The sequence below is a fragment of the Aptenodytes patagonicus genome, chromosome 16 (assembly GCF_965638725.1).
Source record: "Aptenodytes patagonicus chromosome 16, bAptPat1.pri.cur, whole genome shotgun sequence".
Taxonomy (NCBI): Eukaryota; Metazoa; Chordata; class Aves; order Sphenisciformes; family Spheniscidae; genus Aptenodytes; species Aptenodytes patagonicus.
The window spans coordinates 1627665-1642455 of NC_134964.1; the positions used below are offsets into that span (position 1 = coordinate 1627665).

Below are 14791 nucleotides of genomic sequence, written 5' to 3' on the forward strand. Positions count from 1 at the left end.
TCCTGGGAAATGGCCTCACATGTGATAGTGAATGGGTATTCTGTAGCCGTGGCCTGTGTAGCCTGGTTTGAAAATACAGAAAGGTTGACTACATTATCTGAGATGCTTTCTCCTATGTCATATACTATATCCTCTGAGTCACACAGAACAGCTAAATCCTGCAGTTCTAAACTGGGACTAAAGCTGGGAATTAGCCATCATTCCTATCTGCATGTTGTAGAAGGGCAGCTGGCCCCTGATATGGCTTTAAGTGCATCTGATGGAGATTCGAAGGAGCGGCTCCTCTCAGAACTGAGCATCCTGTTCATCAGATACCTGTTAGTGTTGTGGTAACACTAGCACGATCCCAGGTACAAAGGTTTATTCCTTCTGTTCAGCCCCTCCCCTCCATGAGAAACAAAGGATACAGTATTAAAACATGATATCCTCAAAAAGCACATTATTAATGGAATTGCAGTGTAAACACTCTAGAATAAAAGAGATGGAGGCTACACTGCACAGCTGTTTAAATAAGTAATTTCACTCCAGTTAAAGAAGTTGGAAAGAGATGGTTTTAAATAAAAACACTGTAAAAGGAATACAATCTTGTAAATATTGATTTTTTTTTTTTTTTTTAAAGAATCAGCTTCTGATGTCCTTATTCAAGGGATGTAGCACTTGACTCAGCAAGCAAATACCACTGTTTTCAGTGGGACCTATTTTCAGACAAAAGTAATAACCTAGGATTTTCAAAACTGGCAGTGGCTGGCTTTTGTAGGGACTACTTCAGCCAGACTTGCTTTCTAATTATTCTAGTGTAGAAACAAAGTAACGCCCGGATTTCAGAGACATTACTAAACCCAGCCTGACCAAAGTATTTCTTGTAAGCAAGAAAGAAAAATTTCATCTTCTCACCATCTGATTGAAATGTCATTGCTTAAATGCTAGTGCTTTTCAGCCTTTGGGTTCGTTTTTAAACTGAAACACAGTGGCAATTGGCTACTACTTGGCCTGCACACACCCACCCTTCTTCCTTCCTCACTTCTGAAGTTATAACATGGTATGAGATAACGCCAAAATTTCACTGCAAATAATCATGTAACATTCTTCGGCTCTATTAAAATGAGCCTTTGAAATGGAAAATCTGGTAATGCACATGAAGGAGGTATGCAAAGTTCACAGTGCCCATCCTGTTGCCTACTGTTGCTTCTCTGTTGGGGCAGCTGTACCACTTCATTTTAGTCAGCCAAAAGACGTGGGTTTCTCCAAAGGATCTGCAGGAACATCTTTTTTCTTTTTTAATCAACAGCATAGGGACACTAGGCAGACTAGCGTGGTGACGCAGGTATCTAAACTGGTTGTTTAATTCTCTCCCAACCTCCATACTGTTGCCTTGAACTCACCTTATCCATCTTTCTTTACCTACATCTCATTTAATATTTGTAAAATGACCTCTCTGTGTAAAGACAGAGACAGACATTCTTCACCTGAGCTCCCATAACTGAAGCTCTTAGATATTAAAGACACAGAAAAAATAAATTAGGGGGAGGTCATAAAAAGGATCTAAAGAACCACCTCTGTGTTGGGGTGGAACACCTTATCAGCAGTGTGTTCTGGTGTCAAGTGAACAACTTCCAGTGTGACCTGCTTATTTTGTGCTACATACCTCAGCATTTTTCTCTTTTGGCCAGAGACTGAAAGGCTGCAGGCTGTGATGTTGTCTACATGCACTTGTGAATGACAGCAGTGCCATTTGCACGGCTGTAGTTAACGGCCTGTCAGGATTCCCATTATGATGTTCTGCTGTTATTTTCAGGGTTTATGTCCTCACTATAAAGTTGGTGACTGCTTGGTCTGGAAACCCTAATGCATTTTTGTACATTTTATAAATACAAAATGAAAAAGTGCCCTAATATAAAACCCCACTCTATTCAGAAAGGAAGAAGTGACAATTTTAAGTAATATTTCAGTAGTAGAAAAAAACCCAATCAATACCATTCAGGAAGCTTCCTTCTTTGGCCAGAGTCACTAACTATAATGAGATTTACAGCTCTGAGCAGGGTCAGCGGGTAGCCGGAAATGCATTAAGTAGGTGACTGTATTTTATGGTGAGTTTCTTTGTAAGAGATAGTAAATCTCTTGATGACCACCAGTAGCATGTGCCCAGAAATACCATGGTGGGGTGATGTTATACGATAGCTGTATTTTAATGTGTGTAAGTAACAGCAGTAAAACTTCTCCAAATAATAATTCCATGTACTCATAGGCAGGCAGACATGGTAAATGATGAGCATGGATTTTGCTCCTGAGTGTGTTCAATGGATTCATGGTTCAGTGAATTCACAACTGACCTTTTTAGAGAGGTGTTACAGAGGAGGAAATTTTCACTGAGTACAAATGAGTGGTTTTAGACTATCAAGTCAATAGCCATCCCCTAATTGAAGAGCCCAAGTAATCCTACACGTACACACATGGTACTTCAGAAATAAAGTTCTTGCAGGCTACTGAATAAACACTATGATATAACAATCCTCTGATTCCCTATTCACAATTTAAATCATAGCAGTCTATGAGGGAAGTACTTGCATACTATATGATGTATCTACCTTTAGGTAACAGCCTCATTTCCTTTTCTTTTTGACCTCTTGCTCCGTTAGGCAAGGGACAAGATTTGACAGGGAAGTTCTTTGTGAGTAATACTAAAGCTTTCATTGACAACAAAAAACAAGCAGAGTTACTCTGTGTAACCATACACAGAGTAGTGGTGTGGTCTTATTTACAGGAGTTTATTTTAACCACAGATAAGGGTGTAGCTGCAGTGACCATATTTTCCTCTGTATGAAGTAGCAAATTCTACACTACTGACACTAAATTGTACTAATGAGAGGTACAAATTGGATACTGCATGCTGTATTAATATAAAGTCCTCAGTGGTGCTAGATTCATCACCAATGTAACAGTTAAGAATAATCTCCTTGAAGTCACCAAAATATCCCGATGTAAATAGTCTCAGTGAAATAAGATATGGATTCCTAATTGATAACTGCAAACTGTAATTGTAGTACTCTTTAAATATCATTCTCTTAATCAAAGCATTTTACAAGAGTATTTTTTGTAAGTGGGATAATGACAGGAGCAACCTCTTAGTGTCACTCATTATCTCTATTTCCATGCTATACTGCGATCCCTTCCATTTCTCTCTCATCCCATACGGATTTATGGGAGAAGTACCTAAGCAAACATAAGCTGAAGAATTGTAACCCTTCTCTGATTAAGTCCAATTGCATGCCACTACAGAAGAACATTATTAGCACAGAAAAATACTATTCCTTGTTATTCTCAGTGACTTTCTCCAAGAGACACTAACTTATTTTACACTATACAATGAAAATGTATAAAGAAAGGGGTTTTTTAATGTAGGGAGTGATGACTGCTACTATCCGTCTTGTACAAACACACATGCACACGCACAAAAAAAGACTACTACTACGAGGTCATTAATAGCCAAAGCTCTAAGTCCCCTCCTTACATAATCAACCATGGCAGATGTCATCACTCACTTTGTTTGGATTATTAGCTTAGAAAAGTTCCTTGGGTCTCTGAGCAGCCACTAATTCTTCTATCAGATTTCTTGGTGCTCAATTCTACTCCTCTAAGACATGGACACCATCAAAATGTCTACTGCCAAAGGGTGACGAGAACCACTAAGATACTGTGTGAAGAGTAGCCTGTCAAGGCATAAGATAAGATAAACTCCTTGAATACACCAATATATATACTCAGCAGCATGAACACGCAGGAGCCTTGCTGTCTGGTGCTTAGAAGTATCCTGAATACTCCTTCAAAGTAAGGATTTACAAGCTTTCAGTTTATTAATGACTTAGTCATGGACCACTGTTTCAACTGGTTTTATACTTAGCTTGTCAAGAATACGATAAATCCTTTCCTATATATACCAGTTTCTATACTTGGAATTCCTTCCTTTGCTTTTAGGTCACAGTGAAGAACCTAAGAAAAAAAAAGATTCCTATTATTAGCCTTACCTTTTTATTCCAAACCCCAAACTTTTGATGATACATCTAACACAGGAATGATCCTTCTTTTTTTAAGCAAAAGCTTAAGAGGATGTGCTCATCATGGAATGGTGAACCCTTGCAGGATCACAGAGGTGGGCTTGCTGGCTTTTCACTTTTAACAAGTTCAAAGTTGGCTGGGATAATATTTTAAAAAATAAATTGCATTAAATTTGCAGTAAGAGCAGTTACTTAACCAACAGTAACTGTAGGTCTTCAAGATTCTGTAATGATTGTAGACTCCACAGTGTATAGGACAGCAGATGTTTTGGATACTGCTCCCTGTTCTCCTGTTTGTAGATATAAATGCCCAAATGGTAACCGCCATCTCTTAAACTTCCTCCCAGATAGAAGACATCACCCATGCAGGTTGTGGTAGCCCTACCAAGTATAGCTGTCTCAAAGAATTAGTGCTACTTAATTATTCTTTCTTCTTATAACCCATACTAGGGTCACTGCAAGGTAAACAGCAACCACTTCAGGATAGGGGGAAAGAGGATTTTCAACTTCATCAAAAAGTAATTGGAGCACTGCTATCCCTAAAATTGGCATCTAACCTAACAGCAAAGTGTAAGGTACAATAACTGACAAGGATCTGCAGATTGCTGCCTTGAAGGTCTTCCATATTAGCACATTCCTGAAGTAGAAGGGGGATACTGCTTGTGTCCTAGCAGGAGGAACCTGCAGGTTCAGCAGGAGAGGTACTAGACAGCTGGTAACACAGCAAGATACAACATGCTATCCAATGCAGTATTTGTTATAAAGGGAAGGCTTGACCTTTGCAGTCCCTGACTGTGGCTAGAAATAGACAGGAAGACAACTTGAATCATTTGGCCCTGTCAGTATAATGAAGCAAAGTCCGAGATACATCTGTTATATGCAATTTTTCTTCTGTGGATATTAATCATAACTTAGGAGGAAAAAACACACCCAAGAAAGATAATTAGGCTGTTAAGGGAAAAGGGATCTGAGATCACTTTAGCAAAGAACTGTGGTCCAACCACAAGTCTGGCAAGGTTTAAAATTTTAGATTTTCAGAGCTCTTTACCGTGGTTAGTTCACATTGCTTGCCCTCTAAAATTTATTTATTTGTTTTGTTGAAGGAGTGAAGGAAGCTTAGGGGGGAAAAAAGTATTCGAGATCTGTTTGCAAAACGGTTGCAGCTACAGGCCATATGTAAGACAGTAACTTACTCTATTCAAAAGGCCCTTGTAAAAAGGACTGCATAGATGGGTATTCAAAGGAGTGGGAAGGACCTGAAGACAGTAACTTTTTGAGTTCCATGTTGGTAACAAAAGCACCTGTAAAGGATGATCCCCAATCCTGGGGTCCCTAGCCAAGTGAGAAGGGGGCTGTGGGAACCAAATCACAGTGCCACCAGATGTTGTGAAGGGGAGAAGGTCCATGCTGCAGGCAGGCAAACAGAGCTGCCCTCTTCTGAGTGTATTCCCTGGAGGCCTTCTGCCAGGACACCTCTCCCACAGTCAGACTGCCCTGGAGAGCCACACCATGTAGCATCCTGTGGTCGTGTACATCTTCCTTGGCATTGACTCAAAGTTTTATTATAGTCTTCTTTCATTGCTAAACAGAACTAATGGAGAAAGTGATAAAAAGCTGGAGCTATTTCCTTCTGATTAAGAAATATTCTAACTATTACTATCAAGTATAGAGCATCTACAGACAGTAGGTTCTCTTTGACTCTGCCTATTAAGTGTGAGCTTAGACTACCCACCACTGGAACATTAAAGGTACACAGGCCATAAATAGGGGAAGGAAACTGATATAACTAGGCCTAACATAGTCTATCACAGCTTTTATAATGCTGTTTGGACAAGATAATGTGACTAACCTACTCACCCCATCAATCTCCTGGTTTTACTCCCTTTCCTCCTTTTTGTTCCTCCCTTTTATTTCCTTTAGAAAGGGAGTTTCAAAAAACCTCTCACTGCCCATCACCTTGGCAGCTCTGGATAAGACGCCATTCAGAAAGCTGTAGTGGCAGTTTTTCTTCCTGGCTTGAGACTGACCATAGTTATTAATTCAGGAAACAGTCTCACAGAAAGCCTCTAGGGAGATTTCTAGGTAATTCAAAGCTAGCTAGAAACTAGGAACCAAATAGAAGAAAATTTCCTGTGCGTATTGGGAAGCCATTGCAGAAGTTGGATGTAGCTAAAAAAAAATTAACATATTGCTAGTTAATGCAGCCATCCTTGTTGGCACCTTATTCTAAGGGCTAGTTACTGGCAACAGAAATGGCCCAACTGAAATTACAGCAAACAGGGCTGTCCTATCAGCCAAAGTGGTTTATGCCTTTGAAGTTCACTTTGCAACTCTTACAGGGTAGATGAGACTTCAGGATTCAGCTTGGTTGGCAACCCCAGAGAAGGATCGCTACCAAAGCGTTTAGGACAAAGCCCTTAATCCTGCTTAATTACTAAGAGTTACTGGACAGACAGAAGACCGCTGGACCACAGCCAGATGAATGAACACCTTGTATATTCGCACCTGAACTTGCTAAGAACGTGCCCATTACACAAGCAAGGCGCCCCTAGTGCACATCCTAGAATACCATTAAACTGACATTTTGTTCAGCAGCCGCTTGTAGCATTTTCTTAAATGAATAAACAAGTCCCATTTCTCACACATGCATCTTCACAATCAATGTCAACTTCGATTCTTCTACCACTGCTGTGATTGCTATTGAAGGAGAACATTACAGATCACCACTCAAACACAGTATCTTGCATTATTTCTCCATCTATTCATGAAAGCAAGCAGATTCACATTTGTATTAAAATCAGGTAAATTCATAAAACAACTCACAGTATTTATATTTGCTTAAGGCTTTGCATGATCAGAAGTTCAGAGACATAGATTGAGATTGTTAATACACTTCTTGCTATCAAGAAGCATGGCATGGTTCTCAGTTGTATCACTGACTTGCCAGGGGACATTTCATCTCCCAGTAAAATGTCAGTATCCACATAACAGGAGCACTGGAGGCTTTGTCAGCAAAATCCAACCCATGAAACCATTAATCTGGAAAACTCAGCTTTAATTCAGACAGGTACCCATAAAACTCTTTTAGTAAGACTGTATGTTGACTAAACATGGAGACCAAGTTGTATCACATGGAATTGTACTTACTTGTGAAGGTACAGTATTATGTAGAACCATAACCAGATCCTAATATGCTAAATTCCACTTTTTTCATACATAAGTTCAGGGATAAATCAAACCGTTTGAGTGTTAGTCATTCTCTAACCAGCCTCTTTACATTTTTATGGAAGTTTCAAAATTACAGACTCATTCTGATAGTCTCATTAAGTGCAGCACTACTACTAATGTGAGAGTATCTCAAACTCAGTGCTACAATTTGGTTACAATTCATATGAAGATGAGCAAATGTTGCCATATTTGTATTAGAACTGAGGCTATCAAATGTCTCCGCTCAACAGTGTTCCTTTCTTCTTCCAAATTAAAAGCAGTCAACTCATCTGTTCGTTGCTATTTTAAAATAATGAATTGTATCAACAATTCATTGAAAAGTGAGACAATGGTTTTACATTTTAATTATATTTAACTCCCATGCAAAAATACAAAAAAATCTAGTTTCCTTTCTAGTTACATGATTTGTAAACAGTCAGTTTTTGCAGAATCACCAAAGGAAGAAACCAAGAAAATATTTGGTACAAAATATATTTCCTTCAAGATATCTCTAACTGACAACCAAAGCTGAAATATTATTCATGCTAACTTAAGTTCCAATCAATAAGTGAATGATTTCCAGAATCTATGCTCTATCACCCTGAAGAAATGAAGTGTTCCAATATATTGCTTTCTAAAAGAAAAACTGCTATGATTGTTCCAATAAATAATTGTATATGGCTGGTTAATTCTCCACAGCCGGCACCAGACTGAATGATTTTGAAGAGTGTGTGCAGACTGTTTAAAACATTACTGTAGCTCAGACAGCACCACTGTTTTCACTGACAAGACAATGCACCAGACGGTGAGTGATGCTGCAGCCTCCTGAAGTCCCAAAATAAGACTGGAAGAAATTTTATAGTTAGTATAAAAGGGAGCAATGCAGGAGTAGTAATCAGCAGGTTTATGTTTTACATTATTTAGGCAGCCAAACTAAGTGATCACCAGTCTTAATGTATGAAATAGACCCCTATGTGATTGGAGGATGGCAGAATACATGAGCTTTTCAGAAAGTTTAAGGTGTGTTTGGGTTTGAAGTTTCATATCTCTCAGTTTCAGGCCATGGACAAACAGTTCATGGTTCTTACAGTGACCTGCCCGTCAAATGTTATTTTTGGACATGTACATAAAGAAATCTGTAGTTTAAAAGAAATCTTAAAGCTGTAATAAAAAGAAAACTTAAAGCCCACACAGGAGAAACTAGGGACACTTGAACTGCCTGTGTGGGCCATAACAAAAGCACATGGCGATAGCAGGAAGTTTAAAATCAGGTTTTGGCACTCATGACCAAGATCATCAATTGTTTCGGGCTTTTTTTTCCTTGTAAATCATTACCAAATTAATGCATTTCCTCCTTGGAGGGAGTTTCTCAGTGCTTCACAAACACTGCTCCTGTGTTCCTTTTGAGTCAGTGTAGCTTTGCCAGCTGGTCTATGTTAGGGCATAATCCCATCAACATGATCCTTGCAAAAGGCAGGAGGAGTATTATCAATCTCTAGCAGTCTCTTCCCTTCTATAGTAAAATGAGTTGTGAAAGGAACTATGAACAGGGGATTTCTCATCTCAGATTCTCAGCAAAAGGGTGATCTTAGCCTTTGATTTGGTGATCTGTAGCCAATAATGAATCATGGTGGATATAGATCTTTATCTGGAATTGAAGTTGTTTTACAACCTTTATTATAAGGAAGGAGGAGAACATTATCTGCTCCTTCTGCAAAGTTCACTCATTATTTGGTAGAGATGGACTTCCTCCTCTTAGCTAAGATTAGCACTATCACCTTGTAAAGTAACTTTAGACTTGGTATAATTCAGTAAGGGTCATGAAGACAGTGTCTTCACAGGGCAAGAAACACTTATGTCCTTGTATTAACATGTCGTCCAAAGTTTCAGTAACAGGATGGAGTTTTGGCAAGTGAATTCCATGATCACAAATTAGATTTAACCACCTTTATATTTTATGCTTACCAACGCCCACTTTTATGATGCTATGAAAAAAACCAGGAGCATTAGGAAGATAATCAATACAGTCAGACACACAAGAGTATCAAAGGTTATGCACATCTATTTCAAGTAAAAGAAATGGTACAGAATAGTTTGAAATATTATTGCCTTTGCCACCCTGAAAATGCTTGTGCTACTTCAGTAACACAACATATTAATAGTCACAGCGAAACTCAGCCAAACAAAAGATGTAAAAAAGGTTATTTAAATGTATTTTAACCCATCATGAACTACTTTGATATTCCATGCCAGAAAAAGTCTATGTAGTGAAAGTATGTAATAATATAATTTATTATGCAAATCACCATGCATGAAGAAAAGTATTCATTCTTCATCCTTGAACATTCCCTGAAGTTTAATTTAGAACCTAAGTTGCATTCAATTAATATTTTAAAGCACTACTTACTTTCTATTTTGTTTGCCTACATGATTTAAACCATAAGAGCAATTCTTTGCTTTTAGAAAAGATGAGAGATGGGAGAGTGTTTTATGCATCACTAGTATATACACAGATCCAGCCACTGATGCACCTTCCTTCACGCACTTGACAACTCTGCCCCCTCACTTGCAAGGCTTGGCACCAAGAAAGACCTGAGCCACAGTTACTATAGCGAGAGAACCTGTCAGTCGCCATTGCTCTCTTCTTTGTTGAGCAGTGCAAGAAGTGAAGTTGGGAAAGACAGTGTGATGGCTCTTGCACCTCATCTCTGCCTACATCCTCTCCCACCTGTGAGATACACATCAGTGATTGTAAGCCACTGGTTTACAACATGTAATTTAAGTTGTGAATCCCAGAATCTGGGGGAAAAAATGTGTCATATGTGAACATATTACATTAGAAAGTGATTTAAAATAACTTTTCTAAAATCTATCCTAGAGTATAGGGAGTCTGGGATTTGGGGAACGTAGTGAAGTATGGTTTGATTTTATGAACTGCTCGAAGACAAATCTGCGCAGGATCCAGAGCATTTGTTAGGACTTGACTTAAATGCATCCAAAACAGAGTATTAATCAAAAAAACTTATGAATGGCATAGTCTAACCTAGGCATATTGTGATACACTCCTAAATGCATTCTTACACAACTATACATGAAAGAAGAAGTGACAGTTCAAAGAAAGACAGTGACTTTGCTTTGAAGTAGGCGAAAAGTATTCACACAGCCAAAGCTGTGACAGACAAACTCTAGCAACTCATCCTGGAGTGTTTTACAATGCTATTACCCCCAATTAGTCATCTCTCTGCCTGTGGTTGCTCTCCCAAGCAGCTAAAGAGCTGTATTCATGTCAATCATATTAGCTGAGATGCTAGTGTTGAACTGCAGTGACAGTGTCTTGGACAAATATTCCTTTCTAATATCTTTGGGGGTGGTAACTTCCAGCCCTGGGACAGGACAAACAGCTGTGGAAAGGAAACATCTTAGCAGATGGCTATAGCTGTTTGCTTCGGTGCACATCAGTCAGCAACTTCAGCTATAGCTCCTCAGACTGCCTCGCAGCTATCACCTCTCAGGTGCTAATTAGCATCTCATGCGAGATCTGATATGTGACTGCTAACATTATGGATAAACTTAATATGCACTAACATATCCTTTGTGATGTGTTAGTCTGAGATCATAACCATAAAATGCATCCTCAAAATGCTTTAAATATGGTTTTCAAAGACACCCAAATCTAGGTGCTGCTGAAAAAAATTAGTTGTTTGTTCTGTAAAAATTTATGGGATTTCTCTCTTCTGCTGAGGCTTGCAGGTTGCAGAGTTGAATCTGAAAGAAACGTGACAGTCTGCAAGAAAGGTGCCCCCAAATTACCCTTGCTTTCTGCATAGCCACTTCAGTGAACTGTTCATAATTGTCCTTCTGAACCAATTCTTGAGGATGTGTGCTAGGTTAGTCCGATATTCAACATGTATGGGTAATTCAGGGTTCTCTCAGAAAGGAGGTGTCTCTCCACACTAGTCTAAAAGGTCTTCCTTCTTGAAAGTTTGACTCATGATTATTTCCTCATTAATCTTCTAAGGATGTTCCCAAGTCCAAATTTCTCACAGTATTAAGACTAGAATACCACAAGCATTACCTGATCACGTTTCTTTACATGCTTACAATTAAATCATTTTCTCAATAACTTTAAGCCGAAATAATTAGAAGGTACGTTAAGCAAGTATTTCTTCATTCACCTTCTACTGGGCATCTACCTGGGTCGTGCAAATCAGGAAGGCTGAAATTTCTTGAAAGCAGGTGGTTACGTTCTCCAGGTTTCTTCCCCTGCTATCAACATTAGGAACTAAACATGCATAACAATACACTGCAGCGTCTTTGACAGCCCAAACCAATCTCAAGTAAATCTGAAAAGCTACTTTGTGCTGCATCAGTATGTAATTAAGCTCCAGGCTTGTAGATGTTGATTTTCATATGTGCTTTTCACAAGAATTTCAGTGCCAGAAACTTGTGGGTTGAAATATTTCATCTCATTTGCACTAGTATTCCTAACAAGATAATCACTATTTTGGATATTCAAATGACTGTCAGATTGTAACTGTTGTCACAACATTGAAAATATCTGATGATAGATCCAATTTACATATTCTTAGAATAGATCACACAGTGGCCAAGTAGTATTTTCTAGTATTTTGAGGAAATAAAGATCATGTAGCAATTTTCATGGTGCATTCATGATAGAACTTGAAGCACTGTTTTAGCTTGTAATATATAGCTAATATACATAAATTAATGCATATTCATCTCAATTGCACTGAAAACATACTGAACAAAATAATCACTAAATGTTTCTGTATACTGAATGAGGAATGTACTGTCAAATCAGCTCCACAACTGAACAGAAAATGGAGGTTGCTAAAGTTTCCTGACTCCTCTTCTAAGGGAAACGTCGAGTCAAATGGAACAGTGAAGACCCAACAAAGTAATTCGTATCGAAAGAAAGAAAATAATTTACAGAAAGGGAGCACAAAAAGATCAGGTGTCAAATGCAGGTCAAAACCAAAATAAAACCTTGTCAGCCTAAGAACTACTAGTGTCTCAAGCAGCTTGAATCCTGAAATGTGTTAAGAGAGATCCAAAGCTAAAAAGAACAAGCTAAGGCCTACTCAGACCACATGATAGTTAAGGAGTATAAGGCATTAGGATGACCAATGCACATGTTTTGGGGGAGTTCTACCAATATTGACCAATGCCCGGCTATTGCTAGCCTGAATTTCACTTTTGCTAATCAAATTCAGCTGGTGTTGCTTATTTAGATCCTTTTAGCTGCCTACTGATTATTTACCATTTACTAAATCTTACTGAAGCCAAGTAAGGATTTAATCTTTTTTCACTCATTGTCTCTTGTTTCCAAAACAAAAACCAGTGAAACTTGCACGTTAGGTTCATGTTTCAATTAGGTTCCTTTCCTAATATACTATTAAATTTCTAGAAATGGGATTATCTAGAAATGCTGCATCAGATAAGTATATTCATCCAGTTAACAATACTGCTTTTCAGTCCTCCCTTTCTCTTTTCTATACACAGAACACACACATTCACGAAGTAGCATCATGTTACTCTACTGAGAGAAACCAGGCGTGTCATCAAAGCGGTTTCTTTCCCAAAAAACAGCCATGGTCTTTGGACAATGTATTGACAAAAACCTTTCTATGCTTCACTACAATGTGATGTTGAGTACTTGTGTACTTCAAATCTTTGCAATGGATTAAAAAAACTAAACCCAAAAAATCTCCCCCAAACCCAACTATATTAATTCCAGTGAAAAAATATTTAATAAAAACTAAGATTTTTAAATTACACTTACCTGGAACAAAGCTTCCCTGGACCACCTCCTTATAAGCCCACCAGCCTTCATGGATTTTTGGTGAATTTTGTTGAGCTAGAAAGAAGTAATCAAAGAATAATAATCAAACCATAAAATGAAGGCAAAGCATAGGAAATATTTAATTACATAAACTTTGGAAACTCTAAACAGGGTATCATCTTCTACAGAAGAGCCATTCCTCAAGTTCCCAAGTGACGTTTATTCAATTTATTGAATTATGCTAAGCTTCTGTATGTTAGAGGACCTTGTCCCTGTTTCTCTTACAGTAAAACATACTCAGCTTCTGAAGAACTGATCACTAAACTTAAAAAGTCAGGTAGAAAATGAGGATCTATAGCACTATTGATGGTTTCTGTGCCACCCATAAATTCAGTATGGGAAAAAAATTCAGAGAAAAAGGGTGCGCTCATATACAGTAGTCAATATCCGAGTCCAAGTTGGTGGACTGAAAAGCAGTTTCTCCCCTTCCTTTCCCAAGTTCTCCAATAATCTCTCACTTTGAAAGGGAAGAAGTGACAGAGTGAACCACAGGCAATAACTGTGTCTATAACTGCTTCTCCTCTCATCCCATGTGCTCTGAGTCCCAAAACTGGAACAGAAATGCATAGCCCATAGCTTCACAAATATTGGCTTATGCTATAATGCTGAGGCAGGAATATAAGTTTTTTTCTGCTATCTTGTCCGTCTGCAATGTAGCACCCGCTGCTTATCCCCCACCACAATCATCCTGGTAGGTAGGCAAGATACTTGCTTCTGTTACGCATATGTGACATGCAACTCTATTACAGTTGCATTTGATAGCACAGTGCAGTTACACAACGAAAGGTGCTGAAGGCTGTAACAATAAAAGTAAGCTTTGGATACGGTTTGCCCCTGATGAGACTGTTGCTTAAATGACTTCTCTAAATTCCTGAAAAGCCAAGAGCAGAAAGGTCTTGATCAGTCAGTTTGCTACTCATAAGGTCATTACTTCTCTTTGTCTTGAAGGAAATCAGAACTGGAGCAAATTTTGTGGTCAACATAGAATCATAGAATCACTGAGGTTGGAAAAGACCTCTAAGATCATCGAGTCCAACCATCGACCCAACACCACCACCCACTAAACCATGTCCCTAAGTGCCTCATCTACTCGTCTTTTAAATACCTCCAGGGATGGGGACTCAACCACTTCCCTGGGCAGCCTGTTCCAATGTTTAACCAAAAATGTAAAATCTCTGTTAATTGGAAATACTTTTAAAGGGCCTACAGACACACAGCAAGACAAACATGCAGCTGATTTCCATAAGATAGCAGATCAGAGCTGATATGTAAATATGTTCTGCCTTCACTTGTATTTTGCTTGATATTTTCATATTTAGAGAAACTCTCTTTCACTGAACTGCAGAAAGCTCAGCTACCTTGTGTATCATTAACTTAAATTTTGGGTTGGTTTTGTTTTATAAGATACTTTCAATCTCTTATACTAGGTCCAAGAATTTTTAACATAAATACGCAGCTACAGAAGATGCTGGATTTACCAGCTTTCTGCTTCAGTTTCACTTATAGATCACATATTATATACAAAAGACACAATTACCCCAGGGAAAAGTTCCAGCAATATAATAAAAATTGTTGTTGTCATTAAAAATTACAAAGTGGATGTCACATTCAGACTAAAAAGGATACAAGATGAGGACCATTACATACTGTTCTATCAGTTACAAAACAA

The 14791-nt window shown here is 38.4% G+C and overlaps 1 protein-coding gene across 3 annotated transcripts in view; it reads right to left on the minus strand.

The window, feature by feature from the left end:
• CA10 (carbonic anhydrase 10) overlaps positions 1–14791 on the minus strand; it is a 209852-nt gene that overhangs the window by 156915 nt on the left and 38146 nt on the right. For all 3 annotated transcript variants that reach the window (XM_076353772.1, XM_076353773.1, XM_076353770.1), the window contains one exon: positions 13063–13137. In XM_076353772.1, coding sequence (XP_076209887.1) covers positions 13063–13137 — 75 coding nt within the window. The remainder of the gene's footprint in view (positions 1–13062; positions 13138–14791) is intronic.